At 36.5% G+C, this 24,238-nt stretch overlaps 1 protein-coding gene across 1 annotated transcript; it reads left to right on the plus strand.

The window, feature by feature from the left end:
- Nucleotides 1–319: 319 nt before the first annotated feature.
- LOC113351702 (proline-rich receptor-like protein kinase PERK2) lies at nucleotides 320–904 on the plus strand. Its single transcript, XM_026595641.1, has one exon. The coding sequence runs from the start codon at nucleotides 320–322 to the stop codon at nucleotides 902–904; it is 585 nt and encodes a 194-aa protein (XP_026451426.1).
- Nucleotides 905–24,238: the final 23,334 nt, after the last annotated feature.

A 24,238-nucleotide genomic window follows, 5' to 3' on the forward strand; every position in this document is an offset into this window, starting at 1 on the left:
TCAGCAAAACTCGACAAAAGAAAGAATCATGGTAATTTTCTAGGAAAAAGTTTCTGTCAGCTTTTTGTCTCAGTTGCCTCCACGTGAACTCATTTTTACCCTAAAAATACCATCACAACTAAAAGAACATAGAAACTCCGCACACTAGTACCACACCACAGTACCACTGTATCAATTCTCTAGCCAGATGCAAACTTCTTGTTTTCTTCATCTTCTTCCTCTTTGGTCCCAAAACAATGAAAAGAAGACGAACAACCAATTGAATTCAGCAAAAACAAAAATCATCTTCCATTAAAGTACTTTGGTTTCGCAGAAGAAAATGTGTTATGTTGGAAAAGCTACAAAGATCTTTATATGTGTAATCACGATTCTAGTTGCAGGAGGTATAATATTGACAATCTCTCTTGTCAAACGGCATCATGATCATAAGAACTACAACTGTTACGGAGAAGACTGCGAACAACCAACCCCGGCCCTCCCGTCAACAGGGTTTCCGCCTAATGCTTACAGTCCACCAACTCCATCAGCAATTCTTCGATCCCCAATTCGAGCTCCACCACCACCACCGCCGAATCAACCGAGTGAACCCAGTCAATCGAATCCACCAAGTGATTTAAGTCCACCGAGCGAACCCAGTCAACCGAGTCCACCAAGTGACCCAATAAGTCCACCGAGTGAACCCAGTCAATCGAACCCCCCACCACCAAGTGACCCAGTCAGTCCACCAAGTCCACCTACTGAAACGATTCAACCTCCTCCACCGAACCAGCCGATTTCAGAGAATCCATTGCCGGTCGTACAAGCTCCAGTTCAGAGTCCACCGAGCCCGGTTACAGTTGCACAGGGACCTGTTCCTAATCCACCAAGTCAGGATACAGTCATTCAAGGTCCCATTCCTGCTTAGATAGAGGTATCAAGTTCATCAGGATTATTTATTTTTTTCGATAAGGTTGGTGTATGAGTTTCATGGCTTCTTGTTTTTATCGATTTTTATTTTTTCGATGAGTCTGCTTGATGTATTTATATTTTATATACTGGCAAAGCTGGCCTTACCACCCAGCCCGTGATCTCTTGTAATATACCCACTCTTAATTCAATCCTCCAAACTATTTATAAGGCTCTCTGGCTCTCCCATACAGGGAGGTGATGAGACACCCACCGTGGAAATTCTCAGGTTGGTGTATAATTAGAAGAAAGACAATAGAAATATGGAAGATAGAAGGTTGGTTTGGTTCATCAAATTTAATTGCTTGATTTGTCTACATAGGATGCCAGTTTTGGATACTGTTATTTGTCCCGGTAATGATGTAGACAATATTGGATCTTAGTTGATACATGTTATCTTTATTTGCCTTTCAATTATGATTTCTACTATGTTGCTGTTTTGTTCCAAGTCTGGTAGTGCCAGTGGGGTAGTAGGATATCAAACCAGTGGCAGCTGCAGCTCTGGTTTTGCATCTTGGGTAATCAGAAACAACAAAAATTAATCATGCCTCTTGGAACGTTGCTCGCCTTATCGACGCAAGCCTAGTAGGCAAACAATGATAAGAACCTTGTCAGATTCTTATCAAGAAAGCAACCGAAAACTTTACCGTAAACAAGTTTATGGTAAAAACTAGCAAATTTTTTTTTCTGATTTTCTCATTCAATTCTGCAGAAGTATTTAAAATAGACACAACATCTTAAAATAGACTCAAACTATCAAAGAAAACTACCTAATAAACCGTTATAAAACTTATAATTCAAAAAACAATTTCTTTCTTAACTTACTGACTTCTAAATTAAACCATCTATTGACTTCTACGATGGAAACCGCCTCTTGCTGCAATATTATGTCAGTTAAGTTCTGGAGGTTCTATTATTCCTATTCCCTTAAGCACATCCTTGTTCTCAAGGATTGTCATTAATAACAACGCCATTTGTTCTTTGCTAACTTCAGTTGGTAGCGCTTTAGATACCCCAGTGCTTGTTGTTACAGTCTTCTTTAAATTAGAGACATGGAAAACTGGATGAATTTTCAATCCTTCTGGTAGTTCCAGTCGGTAGGCAACCTTTCCAACGCGTTGTAGAATCTTATAAGGGCCGAAAAAACGAGACGACAATTTCTGTGAAGGCCTGCGAACTGTTGAAGTCTGGCGATAAGGTTGAAGTTTCAAATATACATATTCTCCTTCTTGAAACTCCATTTCCAGACGTTTTTATCCGCATTTTGTTTCATCCTATTCTGGACCACCTGCAAGTTCTCTTTCAAAACATCCAACACTTGATTTCTTTGCACACAAGCTTCATTTAAACTGGTGCTCTTTGCTTATCCAGGAATATAATTATTCAAAGCAGGTGGAGGTATCCCATAAAGGGCTTCAAAAGGTGTGACTTTGGTCGAGGTATGATACGATGTATTGTACCAGTACTCCGCCCATGAAAGCCATACCGTCCAAGTCTTTGGTTTGTCGTTGATAAAACATCTCAAATAAGCTTCTAAACACCTATTAACAACTTCAGTTTGTCCGTCTGTTTGAGGATGATAAGAAGAACTGAGCTTGAGTTGAGTTCCTTGTAATCTTAATAGCTCTTGCCAAAAACGACTTATGAATACAACATCTCTATCGGATATGATCATTTTAGGAAAACCATGAAGTTTAACTATGAAATACATGAAGTGTTGAGCTACAGTAACAGCTGTGTAGGGGTGCTTTAATGCAATGAAGTGAGCATATTTAGTTAATCGGTCAACCACCACTAGTATGACAGTCTTACCGTTAGAATTTGGTAACCCAACGATGAAATCCATTGATATGTCAGACCATATAGTAGTAGGTATTTGAAGAGGCTGCAGCAATCCAGACGACGACAATGTACTATATTTATTCCTTTGACATATATCGCACCCAGTAATAAAAAATTTCACATCTTCCCTCATCTCAGGTCAATAGAATAGGCGATTCAATCTCTGAATGGTTTTTAAGTATCCAGAATGACCAGTTGCTGGCGTCGAATGAAATTCCTTCGTAAGTACAGTCTTCCACTTAGACATTGGGTTGACAACCAATTGATTTTGTCGATACCTTAATAGCCCATCATCTTCAGAATAATGTTTCGTACTAAAATTAGTACAATCAAGTTTTGTATTTTTTCCTTTATCCAAGGGTCCATCTTGAGATCTTGTTTGAGTTCATCTATCCAAGAACAATGTACATATAGCTTACAACGTTCCATTATCGTCGTATGTTCTTGATAGTGCATCGGCTGCTTGGTTTTTGATTCCTTGTTTATACACAATCTCATAATCATATCCAAGCAACTTAGTAAGCCATTTTTGTTGAGACGGTGTAGTTGCCTTAGCATCTAAAAAATATTTCAGACTTTATTGGTCAGTTTGAACCAAAAATCTTCGTCCAATCAAATATGGCCTCCACTTGGTTACTGCATGAATAATAGCAAGGAGTTCCTTTTCATATGTTGATAGACCCAAGTGTTTAGGGCCAAGTGCCTTGCTAATATAAGCAATAGGTATGCTCTCTTGCATTAAAACAACTCCAACACCTCTTCCACTGGCATCACTTTCAATTACGAAAGTTTTAAGAAAATTTGGTAGTGCTAAAACAGGGGCCAAAACCATGGCTTCCTTAAGAGATGTAAACGCTTCATGGTCATCCTCGGACCACTTAAAACTATCTTTATTTAAGAGTTGTGCCAATGGTGAAGCAATTTTTCCGTAATCCTTTATAAACTTCCTATAGTAACCTGTCAAGCCTAGAAAACCTCTTAATGCTTTAATGATTTTGGGGACTGGCCATTCCTTCATGCATTGTATTTTTGACGGATCAGCCGCTATTCCGTCACGATTTATTATATGACCCAAGTACTCCACTTCCCTTTTTCCGAATGAGAATTTGCCAAGCTTCACCACCAACTTATGTTCTCGCAAAATTTCGAAAACAACCCGTAGATGTAACAAGTGTTCCTCCCATGTTTTAATGTAGATCAATATATCGTCAAAGAACACCAATACATTCTTGCAGAGCTGGTTACGAAAGATGTCATTCATTAGATGTTGGAATGTAGAGGGTGCAATAGTGAGACCAAAAGGCATCACTAGGAACTCATAATGACCATCATGAGTTCGGAAAGTAGTCTTAGGTATGTCATCCTCATGCATTCTAATCTGGTGGTAACCTGCACGTAAATCCAACTTCGAGAAAAAATAAGCTCCATGAAGCTCATCAATTAACTCATCGATCAACGGTATAAGAAATTTATCCTTAACAGTAACTAGATTTAGTGCCCTATAATCAACACACATACGCCATGAACCATCTTTCTTTTTCACCAATAGAACAGGTGAAGAAAACGGACTGGTACTTGGGAGTATTAATCCAGTATTCAAAAATTCCTTAACAACATTTTCAATTTCATTTTTTTGGTAGTGCGTATACCTGTATGGCCGCACATTGACATGAGAGTTATTCGGAAGCAGCGGTATCTGATGATCATGACTTCTTGAAGGTGGTAATGTAGTTGGAGTTGAGAATGCTTCTTCGAACTCTTCCATAATGTTGCATATGTCTGATGGAATTTCATCTTTTCCTGTTATCTGTTGAGCTTGTCGTATACGACAGAGATAGCTAGGTGCCCCTTTTCTTATCATCTGCTGATTTGCATGACTTGTCGCGATCTTTGTCTTATGATTCAATTTCCCTACCAACCGAATGATTCTTTCATCCACAGTAAACTCCATTATAAGCTTCTTAAAGTCCCAACTGATTGGACCTAGTGTTTGTAACCATTGTGCACCAAGAACGATGTCACACCCTCCCAATGCAAGAACATTAAAGTCGCATACAAAAGTATAGCCCTGAAGCTGAAATTTCAAACCTGTACATCTACCAAGACATGGTATCCGCGTTCTATTAGAAACCATCACCTCAAATTTTTCATCACCTAATATCTCAATTCCTAATTTTTTTGGAATTGATGGGTCAATAAAATTGTGGGTACTGCCAGAGTCGATCAATATTGTGACATTCGCCCTTTTAATTGCCCCTGATATTCTCATTGTTTGAGGAGTTTGAGATCCTGCCAAAGCATGAACATATATCTCTCTCATTTCCTCTTGTTCTTCCTCTACGGTTGTTGTTTTAATAACATCATCACATTGTTCCTCATCTCCCTCGATCAAAAAAATAGTTTTAGTTCTTCACTTGTGTCCCTTAAACCACTTTTCATCACAATAGAAATAAAGTTGTTGTTTTCGACGTTCATCATGCTCAGCTTGAGATAATCTTTTAACTGGGGGAAGATTTGGTGGTAAATTCGTTTGATTATTATTACCAACATTAATATGTAAAGATGAACAATTGGTGTTTCTTACAATCTGGCGTTTCAAAGAGAGCTTCTCATCTTGTAAGCGACCAACATCAATTGCTTCAGATAGTAACTTAGGTTTGAATGACAATGTTTCTAAGCCAACTTCCTCCTTAAGACCACTAATAAAACAACTTGTAAGAAAGCTCTGAGGTAAACCTTGTACCTGATTAGATAGCCGTTCAAATTCCTCACGGTAATTTTCGAAACTTCCACAACTGCTTTGTTTTAGTTTGGATAGCTTTGCTGCATAATCTTCAAGACCAGTATTCCCAAATCTCTTCAATAATGATGTTTTAAAAGCATTATGACTTATCTTCCATGTAATCTTGTACCCACTTATACCATTGTGATGTTTTTCCATCAAGATGGAAGCTTTCCATATTTAACTTCTCTCCTTCAGGGATCTTATAAAAGTAAAATTATGTCTCTGCCTTACTTAACCAAGATTCTGGATCTTCACCATTAAATTGTTGTAGGATAAGCTTCACGAACGGTCTATTTTCTCCCTTTTTTGATTCAGCAAATTGAGCTTCGATTGCCTTCAACCTGTCTTGTAAGTCTTTGATTTGTTGCTCCATCTTCTTCTTTTGTTGTCGAGTAAAGTGTAACATATGCCGGACGAACCAGCTCTAGTACCAATATATAAGAACCTTGTCAGATTCTTATCAAGAGAGCAACCGAGAACTTTATCGTAAACAAGTTTACGATAAAAACTAGCAAAATTATTTTCTGATTTTCTCATTCAATTCTGCAGAAGTATTTAAAATAGACTCAACATCTAAAAATAGACTCAAACTATCAAAGGAAACTACCTAATAAAACATTATAAAACTTATAACCCAAAAAACAACTTCTTTCTTAACTTCCTGACTTCTAAATTAAACCATCTACTCATTTCTATGATGGAAACCAACTCTTGTTGTAATATTATGTCAATTAAGTTCTGGAGGTTCTATCAGACAACTTCCCGAAAGTGCCCTTACATAGGATCCTGTTTCTCTTTTCTTCACTAGAGTCCTTGACATGATATTAAATAATGATGTTGAAGATTCCATGGCCCCATGTGAGTTGGTCATGTAAATTGACTACTTACTTACAGCAATGAGTCATCATATTGACCTTCCACCAAACTCATTGGAAAACGAAAGAGTCTAACCGCCGGATACATTGCCGATTTTGAGTACATATGACCCCGACGGTCATATTATCATTTGCTCAACAATTGTAAATATGTACTGCACTGGATGTTGAAGACTTAATTCTATACAGTGAAAGTTGATTAGCCTAATGTGAAATTCATTTAAACAAAGATAAAGAGGTTCTCGAAATCAAAATGCGCCTCCTCACCGTGCATAAAGGCCAAGAGTTTCTGGAAACCATTGTCGCATAAAATTAAACATCTGGATCACTAAGTATAATACCACAAGGAATGTAACATCAGTATATGCGAATCCATGACTGCCTACGTAATTTGATGGCTTTGTTGAATGTTTTTCTAATCAGGTGGTAGCTTAGTCTTAGTTCTTGCTGACCGATCAAAAAATGCATGGAGATGCAGCTTTTCTTAGTTAATTACTAGTTGTATTTGTAGTTACATCCATGTCGGTATATTCTATGACTTGATCCCTAACCCTTAACAAGGACACAACTTGGATAATCCATCTCTTACCGTCATCTCATCTATTATAATCACAATTATAGGTGTATTTGGGGTCAGGCTGCTGCCGCTGCATTTCAAATTAGATGCAGACGTTTCTCCAAGTCTTTTTTCTTTTTAACAAAGAAGAGACTTGTATTACAATGGCAAACTTGTTACATCAGAGTTTATGAAGGGTATTAACAAGTTAGGTGGTTGATACCACCATTCCCCATATAAGTCTAGTTTCCTAACTGCTTTAGCAAGATCATCTGTAGTTTTATTACAAGCTTCATGAACAAACACACATGACCAAAGCGGATTAATGTTACATATATTGATACATTTCTTAAGAAGAGGCATCCTTTGCCAATGAGAAAGAGTAGATTGTTGTTGTAGAACAGAACTGTTACTAAGATTATATGTTTCAAAGATAACATGAGTCCACCAATTTGCTGCAGCCATTTGCATAGAGCCCAAGCTTCAGCTTGTTGGACATTTATGGCTCTTCTTACTGTCCCCCTTCTCATAACATATGCTCTTGCAGAAGTTCTTGTTATTATCCCAATAACAGCTAATAAGGAATTACGATTAAACGAAGCATCAATGTTAATCTTCAGAAACTGTAAAGGAGGTGGTTTTCAAGTAAGATTCAAGTTGATAACATTTCTAAGGGAGATAAGATGATTATCATTTGTATGACCTAAATACTGATATGCAATATAAAATCTTACTTGATAAATGACACATTTATGATTGGGTGTTATATTACTAAAGATAGTTCTATCTAGCTAAGATTTCCTATGATGCTGTGCAAAATTGTGAAATTGTTTTTGGCACTGAGTTTGACCTTATCAGTGAAGGTGACTGACGCAAATAAGATTAAAGAGACTATTACTTTATTTAAAAAATGACTTAAGAGTGGTATGCATTTTTTAAGTTCTTTCTTATCCGTTGAGTATTTTGTACTATATTATAAATAAATAATCTCACAATCACGGCCGTCACAAAGACAAGTTCCATCATTTTATTTATTTTTGTTTTTGGAGATAAAAAGTTAGAATTTTATAGAAAGAGAAAAAAGAAATTACAGAAGAAAAACTAAGGCCTATAGCTCCAGCTGCAAATACTGTTCAACTTAACTATAAAATCTTGTTATAGTGGCTGCAAGTTCCATTAGAAGGGCGGCAAGTGTGATAGCAATGTCCTTCTTATTGGTTAGGAGGTGTCCTATAGGGGTTGTAAATTGACTAGATTAACTTTTTCACCTTGAATGGACTAATTTACCTTTGCTTTTTTGGTTGAAAATACTGAATTGTCCTCCCCTATTTTCAACCTAATAGAAACTGAAAATTAAAACAGTTTTTTTTCAACTTCAACTTCATCTTTTCTTCTCCTTCCCTCCACCATAAAAATGATTTTTCATCGTCCTCTTCGATTAATCGGCGATTTGAAAAATTGATAATTGTTGATTGAAAACTATATTAGAGATGCCGAAGAAGAAGGTTGACGAAGATTGTAGCCGTTCTAATGAACCAAATCCTCCATTAGGTCAAGAACATCAATTCGAAACTCCCCAACCGTCAAAATCAAGCACAATGACTTATTTGAGGTATGTTTCGAAAAACCCAGTTAGGGTTTAATCTATTGTGTTTGATTTAAGTTAGTTTTGCATCAAAAATTAGGGTTTTGGATTGAAATTGAAACTGGAATTTGTATGTTGCATGTGAGTTACGGTTGGTAATAACCCAGATACCAATTGTTACTGTATATTTTGATGAACTTACGGTTGGTAACAACCCACATACGAACCTTAACTTTTAAGTTTTGAGAATTAGGTTAATGTACAGTTGGTATCGAAACCTTAGTTAGGAACCGTAATTCCTTCTGTATGTTTCAAACATGTTTTACGGTTTATATTTTCATCTCACTTACGAATCGTAATTGTGTTACGGTTTGTAACTCAATTAAAGTTACCAACCGTACATCATCCTGTATGTTAAGAATTTTTGAAGTAGTGATGTATGGTTCGAAACTATAGTTGACTTACCAACCGTAATTCAGTTACGGTTGGTCTCGATTCATTACTTAACAACCGTAATTGGTTACGGTTTGTAATTGATGTCATATTACGAACCGTAAATTAACCTACTCACCAATTTTTTTGCGTTTTGTTTTCTATATTATTTGTTCTACACTTAGTTAGTCAATCAATTGTAATGCTTGTGTAGGAATCCTGATAGGGTGAAGAAAAATAGAGGAAATGACTTAACTCCGATTGATCATACGCCCACTCCTCGCGGTGACAAGCATTTAGGTGTAGATAATAGAGGTATCCACAAGAATGAGAAGAAGAAGAATAAGTTTGAAATTAAGTTGAGGGAACAACCTGTGGCTGAATCTGGAGTTGAGTTAGAAGGAGTGGAACATAATGATCAAGAAGAGGTCGGAGTCGAAACTAACCGTGAAGGCAACAAAAATGAAATTGTAGAGGAAGAAACTAATTATGATGAAGATGAAGAAGAATCTAAAGAAGCCGATGATGATGGAGATGAGGAAGAGGAATCAAATGATGAAGAGGAGGAAGAGGAAGCAAATGATGAAGAGGAGGAAGATGAAGAAAATAATGAAGAAAAGGAAGAGGAATAAAATGATGAAGAGGAAGAAAATACCAAGGGAAAAGAGGTAGTTGTAGCTACACCTCCAAGGCAAAAGAAAGAAAAGAAGCCGAGAAAGGAGCCCGCACCGAACGGGATGCATATTCCCAAGGGAAAAAAATTGTTGTTTCCACCGAAGAAGAATAAAAGACCTCGGGCGAGGCCCCAGATAAGTCTTCAATCTTATTTGGTTATAACGGTTCCTGGTCCGCAAAAGTCTGTCAGACAAGGATATGCTTTTTGTTACTTTTCTTAAAACATTCATTATTTTGATACATTTTGTTTGTTTATTTCAGTTCACCATAATATGCTTATATATTTTTGTATATTTGTTTTCTTAGGACCACGTAAGATGCATAAAATTGTTGAAGCGTTAAAGGGCTAAACATTGGCCATTAAGTCAAGAATGTTCTTTGGTTCGCAATCTAGTGGCTAGTACAGGACTAGGACCTGGAATTCTTCATTTGCAATCGGAGTATGATAGTGTTGTGGTCTATGCCTTCAGGGTTCGATATTGGCTTGAAACCGATACGTTTCATCTTTCATTTGGAGAGATGACAATAACACCGGACGATGTGAAGCAAATTACTGACCTTGAAGTTAAAGGACAATCTGTGTTTGAAGGTTTCGACAACAACATGTCTTGGACTGACCTTTACATCCTTGTTCAAGAAACACTTGGGTGGGAGAAAGATTAAACTGAGATGGAGTTTCAGTTGGTTGGTGGTTATGACCCTGCTGAACCACATAAACCAAAAATCATCAAAAAGCTATTGTTGAAGAATTTGAGTACCAAGTTTGAAGGAACAATAGCAAAGGAAAGGGAAGGTGAGGTGATGGATGAAACAAGAGTTAGGCGTACAACCACAACGTATTTGTTGTATTCTCTTGGGACCGTATTCTTTCCCGATAACTCGGGAAACAGGGTGAATGTTCATTACCTACAAGTGTTGAAGAATTTGGACAACATCAAAAAGTATTCGTGGGCCACTGCAACCCTTGCATATTTACTTGACAACCTAAGAAAGGCCTCTAGGGTTGGAGCTATTGAAATTGCCGGGAATGTTGCGCTTCTAATGGTAAGTTTGGTTACATTTTTCTTAGTTTGTTATATTTTTAGTCATGTGCCAATTGCTTATACTTAATTTATTTTTTAGGAATGGGTTTATGACCATTTTCCGAGCCCGAGACCTCCTACTGAATGGGAAGAACATGATTATGGCCCTACGGGAAAGAAGTTCAAGTTCACTGGCATACAACTAAGGAACAAAGAGGAGAAGCTCATTAATATTAGGGAGCAAATATATGCTTTCACTGATGAAGATATTATCTTTGACCCTTATTTGAGGATTGAAAATGGAGTTGATGTTCGTAGGTTTCACAGAGACCGCAGGCTACAACGGACCATTGTATCATCCCACAGGTTACGTTATGACCAATCCTCTTCGAACTCTATGCCAAATTGGTCATATTCAACAAAGGGTTATCAAAGAAAACTTCAAATTATCCAAGCAAGGATCCGAGACAAAAGTCCCCACCATTGTACTCAACTATAACCCAACTCCAACGGTTGATGTTTGGAACAACCGCCATCAAGAAACATACCAACTCGCAACGGGAGAGGCAATTCCTTGTAACAACACCAAAGAAGCCACTGCTGACTACATGTCTTGGTATTCTCATTTTGGTCATCCATATGTGATCAATAATGATCCTTAGGCCCAGCCATATATGCAATAGGTTATTGCTCAAAGGACGGCGGTCGACGAGACTAAAGAGAAAAAAGGTCTATTTGGTATGGCTTGGAAGAAGCTATATTTCATGTCGGTACGTAATTTTATTATCCTCGTGATTTTGGATTTGAATATTAATGATTATTATGAAATAATATCTTAACACTCTTTTTGATATGTGAATACAAAGAGTGAGGACAAGCTTTGGCAAATAGCATGACTTCATGCATCCGTCGTAATGGTGTGATTAAAGCTCCTCAACAAAAGATCTTGCAAGAGAAAATAAGGAACATGTATAATCCAAACATGGAAGAATTGTATGAGGGGTTGGTCACGGAATAAAGGGGCTTAAAAAGGAGTAGAAACTCTCTTAGAGGTGCGAGTAGTAGCCGTCGTCAACCTTCACCTAGCAGCGAAGAGACAAATGATGAACAGGAGGTGCACGGTGTGGGCACTAGCCGAAGAGGTGGTCGTGGTCGTGGTTGCGGTTGCGGTAGTCTTGGTGGTCGTCGTAATGGTCCTAAAACTCGTGGTGGTGGTAGCACCAACAAAAGGGGTCGTGGTGGCCGCCATGCTTAGTTATGGATTTATCTTAGTTGTGTGTGGTTAGTTATGAATTTCGACTTATGGATATTATGACAAACTAATAGTTGTGTGTTAGTTATAGATATTAGCTTATAGAATTTAGCTTATGAACTTATTTTTGTTAGTTATGGATTTGAACTTATGGACATTATCTATGAATTTGAAGTTATGGATATGTGTTTGTTTGTGACATTTTTTATTTGACAATTTTAAGTTACAGAGCCAATTACCGTTGGTAACTAATTTTTGTTACGAACCGTAAATAACACTGGAACCAATATTTTTCACAAACTTTAGTTGCGGCTCGTAACTAATTATCGAGACCAACCGTATCTTAAGTTACGGTTCGTAACTCTTTCACCTTAACCAACCGTAAAAAAACCCTGGAACTTATAGTTTTGGGATCTCACCAATTACGGTTCATAAGTATTTATGTAACCAACCGTAACTCTGTATTTTTTCTTTTTGGCAGAGTTATGGTTTGTAACCTACGCGGGTAATCAACCGTAACTCTGGAATTCAGTTTTCCTCAGAGTTACGGTTTGTAACTTCTAAACAGTTTCCAACCGTAACTCTGGAATTCAAAATTCTTCAGAGTTACGGTTCATTTGTTGATTATAGTTACCAGCCGTAACTCTACTTTTTCGACAAAAAAAAAATAATTGTTTGCACTGACATGTCCTTGTGCAATATGAAAATATAGCCGTTGAAACCTTCAACGACTTCATTTTCAAAAAATAGATCCGTTATTGAAGAAAATTTTATATATATATATATATATATATATATATATATATATATATATGCTTATCCTCCTTGCTAGAAGTTACACCTCCAGATGAATCATCTCTTACCTTAAACTAAATTATGGCTCCAAACCCTGAATTCACTTTGAAAGAAGATTTATGTATTTGCCGCAACTTTGTTCTATGCTATCCAAAAAGAGGAGAAGAACGACGTCGATGTGGTTTTGTGAGTACAAGTTATTTGAGAACTATTTTTGAAAACTTTTGTTTCGAAACAGGTAACCCTAATCACCGCGATGGAATTATGTTATATGTTCGATAGGGAACTATTCTGGATAACGTTCAAGAATTTATGGCATTAGTTCGTATTATGGGTCAAATACGATTAAGGGGTAAAACTGACGCTGAAGTTTTAGAGAGCTCTATTCAAGAATGGAGACGATGGAAAAGGTCTAATTTTCAATACTTACCTCATTTCAACATCCTTAAAGACTTCTATCGCACTCGTAGACCCGGTTATTAGTATCCTTTTAAGTCGCATGAATGAATGAGTTGTAATATCATTTATATTTGTAATGATTTATGGTTGTAGTGTTGGTTTAGTAATGGACATGGTTTAATGGTTTTAAATTACTTATAATTGCTTTGTATTTGGTGTCATGGTAGGTTACGGTTGGTAGCGGTATTATCGAGACCAACCGTAAATGACAATGACAGTTAAAATTTGTTTCTGAAGCTAGTTACGGTTGGTAATTGAATCTAGTTACCAACCGTACATAACCATGAAACCTTGCCTCATATGGATACTAGCTATATATATTAATTGAACAAAATACTTCATTCATAAAGTGAATCAACTAGATATGATATTGTCACTTTTAATCATATCACATTTAGTCAAAATACCAAAATACAAAGTATAAAATGTATTTCACCAAGACTTGAAAACATTTAAGCATCCTCTTCAGCATCGGTCATAACTATGAATTGCTTCGGCATAGACAACATTATGGCCTTCCATAATTCAATCCTTTTCTCAAATTGATTGCACCAAGTGTTGGGGAGTTCACCGTCACAACCAAATTCCCTCCACAATGGAGGTAATGGGATTCCTTCATGCAGTCGGAGGCTGATGTAATGATTTCCTTCCACGTGCCCCATGACAACTGTTTTTGTTATTGACAAATCTTCGTCAAACGGTATTCTTGTTGGTGCAAATGTATGGCTCATGTATCTGGAGATTAAATGAATGACGCAATTGAATGCGTTGGCGAGTAGTTGGCCACATATAGGCATGCGCATCCAATATTGGCTTGTCAAACATATATTGTCGGTTAACCGCCTTTCCATTTCCATGAAGCTCACATTTAACACCTCATCGGTTTCGTTTATTTCAACTCTCATCATCGTCTTATAGAAGTCGCGGTAACAACGTAGTTACATTAAGCATTTTTGTCTTAGTAAGTAACTTGGTCACACTCCCACCCTTTCGCGTCTTCAAAGGGTCCAAGTTGATCCACGAAGACGTGGTAACCACAATTCCCATCACCATGAACATCCTCTATGGCATTGATATAACCACGAATATAGTCGGGGAAAAAACAAAGGTAATATTCATAGAGAATGTAATGGTTCCGGCTATATCGACCATTCTCGTCTCTAGGTGGTGGTTTAGGCATTCCTTTTAGATGAATCGTCTCCTTCTCCTTCTCACCACTTGACGGAATTTTTTCAACCATCGGACTCTTTCCATTGTTCCTTGCTAATTGTTTAACACCAACTTTACCAAGAAGTCTTTTTATTGAACTATCTTGGGAGGAAACCTCGGGAGCGACATTGGAACCTTTACTTTTAAATCCATCATCTTTTTTTCCACTTTCTTTGAAACCATTTCCTTTAACTACAACTTTGCTTCTTTGTAGTTCTTTGGAGCGAAATACATGACCTTTTCCTTTAACATCAATTTTGCTTGTTGCACTTTATTGAGTAGGAAGCTCGATACATTTTTGTTATACATTTCGACGGCTTGGTTCTCCTTTATCCGCTTGACCTCTTTTTCGTTTGTTTTTACCTTGAACATCATCCTCTTCCATCTCATCCTCCGCTTCATATTCCTTTCTCAACCATTCATAACCCAAAGGATCTCTTCTCTTTGATTCTTCCGCCAATTACCTTGCTTTTTTATTTCCCACGTACCTTTTTTTTTGGTAGGAGACCTCCCCTTACTCTTCCCCTTTGGTGGTTCCTTGATATCATACCTAAATTGTGGATATACGAAATCTCTCAAGTTACTCAACCATATTTGCCTTTGCCCTTGGCTTAGTGTAGCATATTTCTCAACTAGAGTTTCTCTAATCTCGGTATCGGCAAACATTCCTCCAAATTGTTGATCAAAATTGTTTCACGGAATGTTAATTGTTGCCAAAAGGGATCAACATCTTGAATCGGGATCACTTTGTCTTGGTATGTGGCCATAACATGCCGACATGGGAGTCCCAAATTTGTCATGTTTGGACAAACACACTCTTCTTCATAATCCCCCAATTCATAATGTTGTACTTCATACATTATCTTATCAATTGCGCGGTGCGAAACTTGATGTGTAATTCCCCTTAGCCACTTATTGTCTAACCATTTGGTGTGTTGTTTACTTCACCTTTTTTCAAAAGACTCTGTAACTCTATCGTGATCACGGTGGAAATATGAATCCATGTCTTCAAATAACGTAACTAACCCACCATTACAACTATGAAGTTTCTTCTTCAACCGGTTGTGAGATGACTCCGCCGTACTTGTATCTTGGTTGTCATAGTGCCTATATTGGTTAGTGAACGCCGCTACGAACTTCTTTTTGTGCGGATCCAACCAATTATCTAACAAATACTTCACAACACTTGGATAACCTCTTTTCCAATGAGCCACTAACATACGAGCTCTGTCCTCATATTCATCCACGGTGATAGAATAGGTCAAGGCTCTCCACTCCGTTTTGAAACTTTCCCATTTTAGTTCCGCCAACTTGTCATCCTTCTTAAATTTCTCTTTGGCTTCCTCTTGTTTATATAATGGTAGTTTCTTTATTCTATCCATTTCGCTTTTTTTGGTTGGACGGACAAGGCGCATGCACTTAGTTTCAATACTTTTCCACAAGTGGAACGTGCAAAGAAGATTATGAGCTTCCGGGAAAACCCTCCTTATTGCATTCAACAAATCTTGTTCCTTGTCGGTAATAATCACCTTTGGAGTATGTCCCTCTACGTAGAATAACTTCACTTGTTCTAGTGCCCACACATAGCTCTCTTCGAGCTCATCTTTCAAGAAGCATAAACCAACACTAAAAGGAGCATTGGTAGAAGTTTTTCCGACAAATTTCAACAATGGCATCTCAAACTTGTTGGTTTTGTATGTGAAATCCATTAGAAGCACTTGATGAGAGCACCGTGCCAACTTCACAAACTCAGGATTAGCCAATAAAAGATGCCTTATTCGTCCTTTCTTATCTTCATCGTGGAAAACCGAGTAATCATGCGCCTCCCCCAAATGCCTTAATTGTTGCATTTCGTTCCTTTGTTCCCATTTCTTAGCCTTCAATTTTGTTCTTGCGTTGTAGATTTTAGCCAAAGTAGAAGCATTTTGTGGGTTTATTTCCTTTAAGTGAGCGAGGATATCAACGGGCTTCATACGAATTTGTGTCAGTGACTCTACGATATTCTCTTCTTCTTCGGTAAGGCGTCCAACATAAGAGTGTGATAGCAAACTCTCCGGTATAAGGTGGTTATGACTGCCGCATACAACTTTCTCCAAAAACCACCTTTTTGCCGCGTTCCTTTTAAACTGAAGCTTGAAGGGGCATCGAGTCTTCTTAGTGAAAGTAGTATTCTTCCTCTTTGTCTTTGCTACTTGGACGATACCTTTTTTTGCGTGACTTCTATGTTTTCCACTACACTCGCAAATCATTTGAAAGGCACTATCACTAGTGGTACCATTACAAACTATGATACACATAATCAACTTGCCTCGTTCTCTAGCCCACTTCTTTGCATCGTCTTTCTCCTTCCATGTCTCCTCGGTTAAATAGTGAAAGCTATAATATTTGGTGAGAACTTCGTTTGTTAAAGGTTATTCATCCATTATGGGAGGTACATCCCAGATCTAGACAAAAATATAGTCACATTAGTCTAAACGAGACAACAAAGCGAAAATATATATAAAGGTACGGTTGGTAACGACAGAGGATACACAAACCGTTACTTAGTTACAGTTTGTAACTACAAACATATATGAACCGTAAAACACCTACGGTTTGTAACGATTCACATGTTAGCAACCGTAATAAGTGCAGTAGTGCCATGTACATGATGATTTACGGTTGGTAACTACTGCATGAAATTGTCAACCGTAACCACGTTACGGTTCGTATAGAATTTTTCCCAGCCAACCGTAACTGGTATTACGTTTGGGTTTCCCCCCAAATTGAACGAGTTACGGTTTGTATTTGATACTTTTCGAACCATAAATGTGAGTTACGGTTGGTAACTAGCTTAATGTCAACCGTAAGTTCTTCTGAAATTTTAAAAGTTTCAATTTTTTACGTACTTTAGAGAATTTTGAGCGACAAAAAGCTAATGGGAACTAATTTAGAAGTATACCGGGTCATTTTCAGTTGTTGGTTCTTCACTTTGTTGGATAATTTCTTCAATTGGTTGAGATTGACCTTCACTATGTGTTAAAACATCTCTACCATCTAACAAATACTCCATATCAGAATCTCCATCAAGGGGTACGTAGTATTTATTTTCTCTATCGTATAGAGATTCACCCATCTCAAATTTGCCACTAGAATCATTCATTTAGGTTGAGTGAATCAAAATCTAGGGTTTCACAAATATCACAAAAGTTTTTTTTTCTTCTCCTCTAAATTTTTTTTTATAACTCTAAAAATCTGATTTTAGAGTTATTATAAGTGAAAATTAATTTTCAACACTAATCTTGATTATCAACACTAAGCTTGATTATGAACACTAATCTCGATTATCAACAATAAGGGTTAATTAGTCATTTCCAGATTTTTTTTATAAGGGGCACTTGAATTACTCATGTAATGACCCTTTTTGTCTTATTAGCTTGCCGCCCCTATAACAGGATTGTAACTATAACCTAAAATTGCGGCCAATTGAAAATCAAGTCCCCAAGAGTAACAGAAGAGAACTAGTTTTGAAGCACGCGCCCATTTGTAGAACAATTTATTTATTTCATTGATAACGCCCTCCTTGTCTTTATATCATATCGCTGCGATGACTTTGTTATTTCTCTTCATCCAAACTTCCCACAAGATAACTACTGGGAGAAGATGCCACATTTTCCTTCTCATGTTTTTCCTTTTGTTGTCTAGCCATTTTTCAAGATTTTTTTTTTTTTTAATACGAAAGTGGGTTGCATTGATGCTTAAATAGCAGTTTTATCTGCTTGAATATAGTTCTCAATTCCCATAGGATAAGAGTTGTTCCAATCTGTTTTGACAGGTAACTCTAAAGAGTAATTTGCAGCTACATATGCTGCATTATTAACCGTTCTTTTGACAAAAGAACAAGACCAAATTTCAAATTGTCTAAGTAAATAAATGCAATCCTCTATGATATTATTATGGATCCAGTGAACTGCTCCCCTGCTCCCATTGACAACCATCACCATGTTGTTACAGTCGCCTTCAAAGTGGACTTCTTTTAGCTCTAGTTCTTTTGCCCATTTGATTGCTTCTAGTAACGCTAGTGCTTCAGCTTGTTCTACATCTACTGCTATTATGGGAATGCATCTAACTCCATGGCAGATACTTGCAAAACCACGCCAAATTAGACCAAGTCCATCTTTTCCCGTTTCTTTATAGAATGAAGCATCAAAATTAATCTTAAAAGCTCCTTGGTTAGGAGATTTCCAAGATAGTAATTTTGTATCATCATTATGACTTCTTGGATGTTGGATGGATCTGTGGATAAACCATTCATTAAATTCCTTATTAATCCTCCCTGCAGTTTCTTGTACATTAACATGTATATTATCAAGCACTAATGCACATCTTACCTTCCATATAATCCATAAACATGTAGCAATTTTATCTGCATTAACTGTTTGATTAGCAGGATTGTTATCCACAGTTAAGAAGGTACTTACTAACCAATCATGTAACACAATATTCTCCATATAAGTATCCAGAGATTGATCTGTTGCTCTCCAGATTTCTTTTGTGACATGGCAATCACAAAATAGATGGTGAAAAGTTTTTTTATTAGCAGTACAAAAGGGATAGATATCAGGACAGGTTGAAACATACTTACATATCTTATCTCTAGTAGAGAGACAATCCTGGATGCACTTCCACAAGAAAGTTAGTATTCTTGGTGGAAGATATTTCTTCCAAAATCCTTTCCAATTCCATGTGTTATGGGTAACAACAACAGTAGAATTTTGAATAATTTATAAGAAGACTTGACAGTAAAGTTACCATCATGGGTATGCTTCCATCTTAGTTTATCACTTCCAGTAATTGAAATTCTAATTTTAGTGATTCTAGCAACAGTATTAGCATCAAATAAGGCATTAATAGTGTTCATATCCCATTGCTTATTATCCTGGTCTAAAAGTTGATTGACAGTTACATAATGAGCTGAAGCTAGAGTGTTGTCAACTGGTTTTTCTGAATCTGGAATCCAAATATCTTTCCATATTTTTATCCTAGAGCCGTCTCTTATTTCCCAGCAAACATTTTTCTTAATGATTTCTAAACCTTGTTGCACACCTTTCCAGATCCAAGAACCTGAGCTGCTTGTTATATCAGTTAAGAAATTACTCCCAAAAAGTATTTACTTTCCATGAGTTTGACCCATAGAGCATCTGGAGATTGTAAAAGCCTCCAATCCAATTTGGCTAAGAGAGCTTGGTTCATAATAACAGACTGTTTAATCCATAGTCCTCCTAATTCTTTATCTAAAGCAACTTCTTTCCATTTCTTAAAGGACATACCTTTTTTTTTCCTTCTTTCTTATTCCACCAGAACCTCATGTGGATAGTTTTTAGCTTGTCAGTCAGCTTTTTAGGCATCTGAAAAACAACCATTTGATGAGTAGCTAATGTGCCTAAAACAGACTGAATTAAAATAGTTCTCTCAGGCTGATTCAGGAAGTGAGCTTTCTAATCTGCAAGTCTACCATAATTGTTATCAATTAAACTAGAGAAAGATTCCATTTTGTTTTGACGCAAGAGAAGAGGTACACCAAGGTATTTGTCATTTAAGGCTAATTTATTAATTTTCAAAATATTGGATACCTCATTCTTTACCTGATTTGGAACCTTTGAGCTAAAGGAAATGCCTGACTTACCAAAATTGACTACTTGTCCAGAGTAGAGACTGAATTGATCAATGATGGTACTTAGATTCCTAGCTTCCTTTGAATTTGCTTTTGTGAAAAGAAAACAATCATCTGCAAAAAAACAAATGAGATATAGAAGGAGCATTCTTGTTTACTTTGTAACCATGAATTTCTCCTATATTTTCAGCATTCAAAAGAGCTCTAGAGAAAGAGTCCATAAAAATGATAAATAAGTAGGGTGACAAGGGATCTCCTTGTCTTAGACCCCTTTGAGGATTAAAAGTATCACCAGGATAACCATTTAACAATATAGAAGTACTAACTGTAGAAAGACATTGATTGATCATGCTACAAAAATCATCATAGAATCCTAGTCTAGATAGAACATCCAACAAGAAACTCCACTAAATTCTGTCAAATGCCTTTAACATGTCAAGTTTAATATCCATCCAAACTTTTTCAGCTTCACAATGCTTCATAGAGTCAATTAATTCATGAGCAATCACAATATTATCAGTTATTAGTCTTCCAGAGAAAGGCTGACTGATAAGGAGTTATAATTCTGTCTGGCAAACCTTTTAACCTAGAAGCTAACAGTTCATAAATGATTTTATAAGCAACATTACATAAGCTAATTGGTCTAAAATCTACAGCAGATTTAGGATTATTAACCTTGGGTATAAGGCTTACAAAATTGTGATTAATTTGTTTCACCATGTGTTTACTTCTAAAGAAGGATTGAACCATTCTAACAATATCCTCACCAACAGTAGACCATATTTTTCACTTCTTCATGAGTAGGAATTCCAGTTAACATATTATTCTCCTCACTAGAAATGCAAGGCATGATGTAGTCTAGATAAGTACTAGGATTAGGTGGCATAGTAGTTCTACTCATTTTATAGAAATGGTTGTTTAAATTAGCAGCAATATCAGCTCTAACAATTAACCAGATTCCCATGTCATTTTGGATAGTATCTATTTGGGTTCTTTTCCTTCTAAAGTTTGTTTTATTATGAAAGTAAGCAGTGTTCCTTTCCCCAAATTTAAAAGCTTCTTACTTACCTCTTTGCCTCCAGAAATCCTCCTCAATGTCATACCAATGTTTAAGCTTAGATTGCACATCCACAACAACAACATAGTTAGGAGCATGATTAGCATATAAAAGATTATGCAAAGAAGTTTCAAGCTTATTTATCTGAGTAGATATATTACCAAAAACATTGTAGTTCCATTTCCTAAGTACTTCCTTAGTGACAGTCAAGGATTTTGAGTGACTAAAGGCAGAAGAACCCATTCCATATTTTTTCCAGTTGCTTTCAATAAGATCTTTACAAGTGGCATCTCTAAAACAAGTTTTATTGAATCTGAAAGGTTTAAAAACTTTAGATTCATTTCTAGCAGTAGTTAAGAGAATATGGCAGTGGTCACTAGCCATGGGAATGAGGTGATAAACAGCAGCTCTAGAATAATTATGTTGCCACTCCAGGTTGGTAACACATCTATCTAGCCTTTCTAAGATTAACTCTTGACCTTGTCTCCTATTTGACCAAGTAAATGGGTTTCCTATGTAAGACATACTATGTAAACTGCAACTAGAGAGAATATTCTTAGACCTATAATTATCAACCTGATTAACAACATTTCCTCCTCTTTTTCATCTTGACTGAGAATAAAGTCTAGATCCTCTATGACAGCCCAAGGTAATTTGTGCTGGTTTGAAACATTCATAAGATAGTCCCATTGTGAGTCTCTATTATCATCATCCAAGGCTCCATAAACAAAAGATAATAAGGATTCTTTAGTTCTAACATCAATATTGATAACACAGTTGATATCATTATATTGATAGTGCACAATTTTCATATCAACACCATCCTTCCATAACAAACACAACCCACCAGAAAGGCCTATTGGTTCATGAAAAAAAACATTAGGATACTTTAAGGGTGTTATGTATCTTTTCATATTTGACAACTTATTTTTAGTTTCAGATAAGAAAATAATATCTGGATTTTGGCCTCTAACGAGTTCTTTTAAATGCATTCTAGTATATTTGTTACCAAATCCATAGACATTCCAAGATAAATTTTTCATTTTACTAGTTGAAAAACAGATATAAGATTTACCACAAAATAAAAAGTAGAAATGAAAATTTGAGATGTAGGTATTCAGTTTAGAGCAAACCTTTTTCCCTTCTTTTGTGTTCTTAGCAAGTTTGTCCTAATGAATGGCCTTTGAAGTTGTTTTTGTCTCCATATGATTATCAACTAGTTCAGTACTCATGTCCTACTCCTTGGATGTTTCCTCATTTCTCTGTCTCTTGCCTAATCTTGCATATTCATGATTATCCTCTCTGGTTATGGCCAGATCTGTTGGTATATTGATTTTTATACCATCTTGTGGTGGAACAAAAGGAGCCTTCTTGACATTGTTTCTCTGAATTCTTTTTGGAATTTGAATTGCATCTCTTGGTTGAGTCAACTGGCATTTTCCTTGGATCTTTTTAGTGCCAAAGTAGTGAGCTTTTTTGTGCAGAGCATCCAAGTATTCAGCAGCAGCTTTGCATACACCCTTCTTGTGATTGAGTATAAAGCAATCAGTACACACCTTGTTAGGTTGTTTTTCATAGAAAAACCTTATCCATCTTGTGCAACCTGCTTCAGTCATAGCCAAAACTCCCCTTCTTAATGGTTTGTTAACATCAAGGATAACACACACTTTTACTGGATCTCTAGCTTTTGGAATGACATCTTCAGGATCAACAACTATTACTTCTCCCATAAGTGCACCCATCTTCCTCACAGTATCCACCTTCAAATGCTCAGGAAGCAGATGTCTTAGTTGGATCTAGAATGCTTGGTTGGTCCAATCAAGTTCATGATAGGGGATACTTCGATTGTAATGATGCAACATTACAAGATACCCAGTTACACTCCATGGTCTTGTCATAAAGATCTTATTGAGAGTATCCAAATCTTTGAATTTGAATACCAGTATGTTGGTATCAATTTCAATTACTTGCAATTCATCTTCAACAAGGAATGGCCATGTGAATCCAATGTTGTTTTCCACCATCTTCAGTCCTATAGTGTCTTCATTAATTAGTTTCCCTATCAAACATATATCCCATTGATCATTTTCTTCAGTTGCTTCTTCCTCATTGTTATGCTGGATAATCTCTGAAGAATCACCTAGTTCAATTGTTGCTGTTTTGAATTGTTGAACCAGATCTGAAACAGTTTGATCATTTTCCGTTGCCATTGTTTTGGGGAGAGTTGAAAGTAATTGGATTCTATTATTTGGTAAATTGACTCTCAACGGACTTTGGTATATATGTTGATATTGTGTGTGATAGGATTCCGGGAAACCCTATATATAACCAACCACAATCGCACGGTGTCTAACTAGTAGACAGATGCAACTACGGGTCGAACCAACAGGGAGCGGTGGAAATACTCTAATCAATATCTCTAATAAAACTAACCAAAAAGAATACTTTGGGGTTTTAGAAAAATGAACTCAAAGAATAAAATAATAACTAAGCTAACTAAAATATAATAAGAGAGATGGTAACCAAGATCTATGGACTCCACTACTATTTATAATTCCGCACCGAAAAGAATTCAAATTCCAAAATTATGTATTTAGATAACAAACATGCATCTCCTAAGCATAACCCATCAGAGTCTCCAAAGCATGGACTATCAAATTATAACGACATGGAAATTATGAAATATAATTTATGGGTTCACAATTATTATTTGTTCGTCTAAGCATAACCCATCAAATTATTTAACCTAAGCATGAATTATCAAATACTTATGGCAAATAAAATTGGAACACTATTCAGCAATAACATATATTCTTCATAAAATCAATAAACCATAATTATTGGATTTCGAAAATTCAATTCACATAGCTTAATACCAAATTAATTCCAATTTAATTCATAATGGTCTATGCTTTAAAGTAGTTTTCTCCATAAAACCATGGCTACAAAATTATTAGAACATTGCGATGGGTTTCTCAAAACCCATTAAAATAAATTACAAGATAAAAAGAAATTAAACCGTTTCCGTCGTCACCGGTAACAGTCCTTTCCCTTCTCTCTATATCTCCTCCTCGCAAAATATGCTGGCCCAATACC

This window comes from Papaver somniferum, chromosome 2 (genome assembly GCF_003573695.1).
Source record: "Papaver somniferum cultivar HN1 chromosome 2, ASM357369v1, whole genome shotgun sequence".
In the NCBI taxonomy this organism is placed as follows: domain Eukaryota; kingdom Viridiplantae; phylum Streptophyta; class Magnoliopsida; order Ranunculales; family Papaveraceae; genus Papaver; species Papaver somniferum.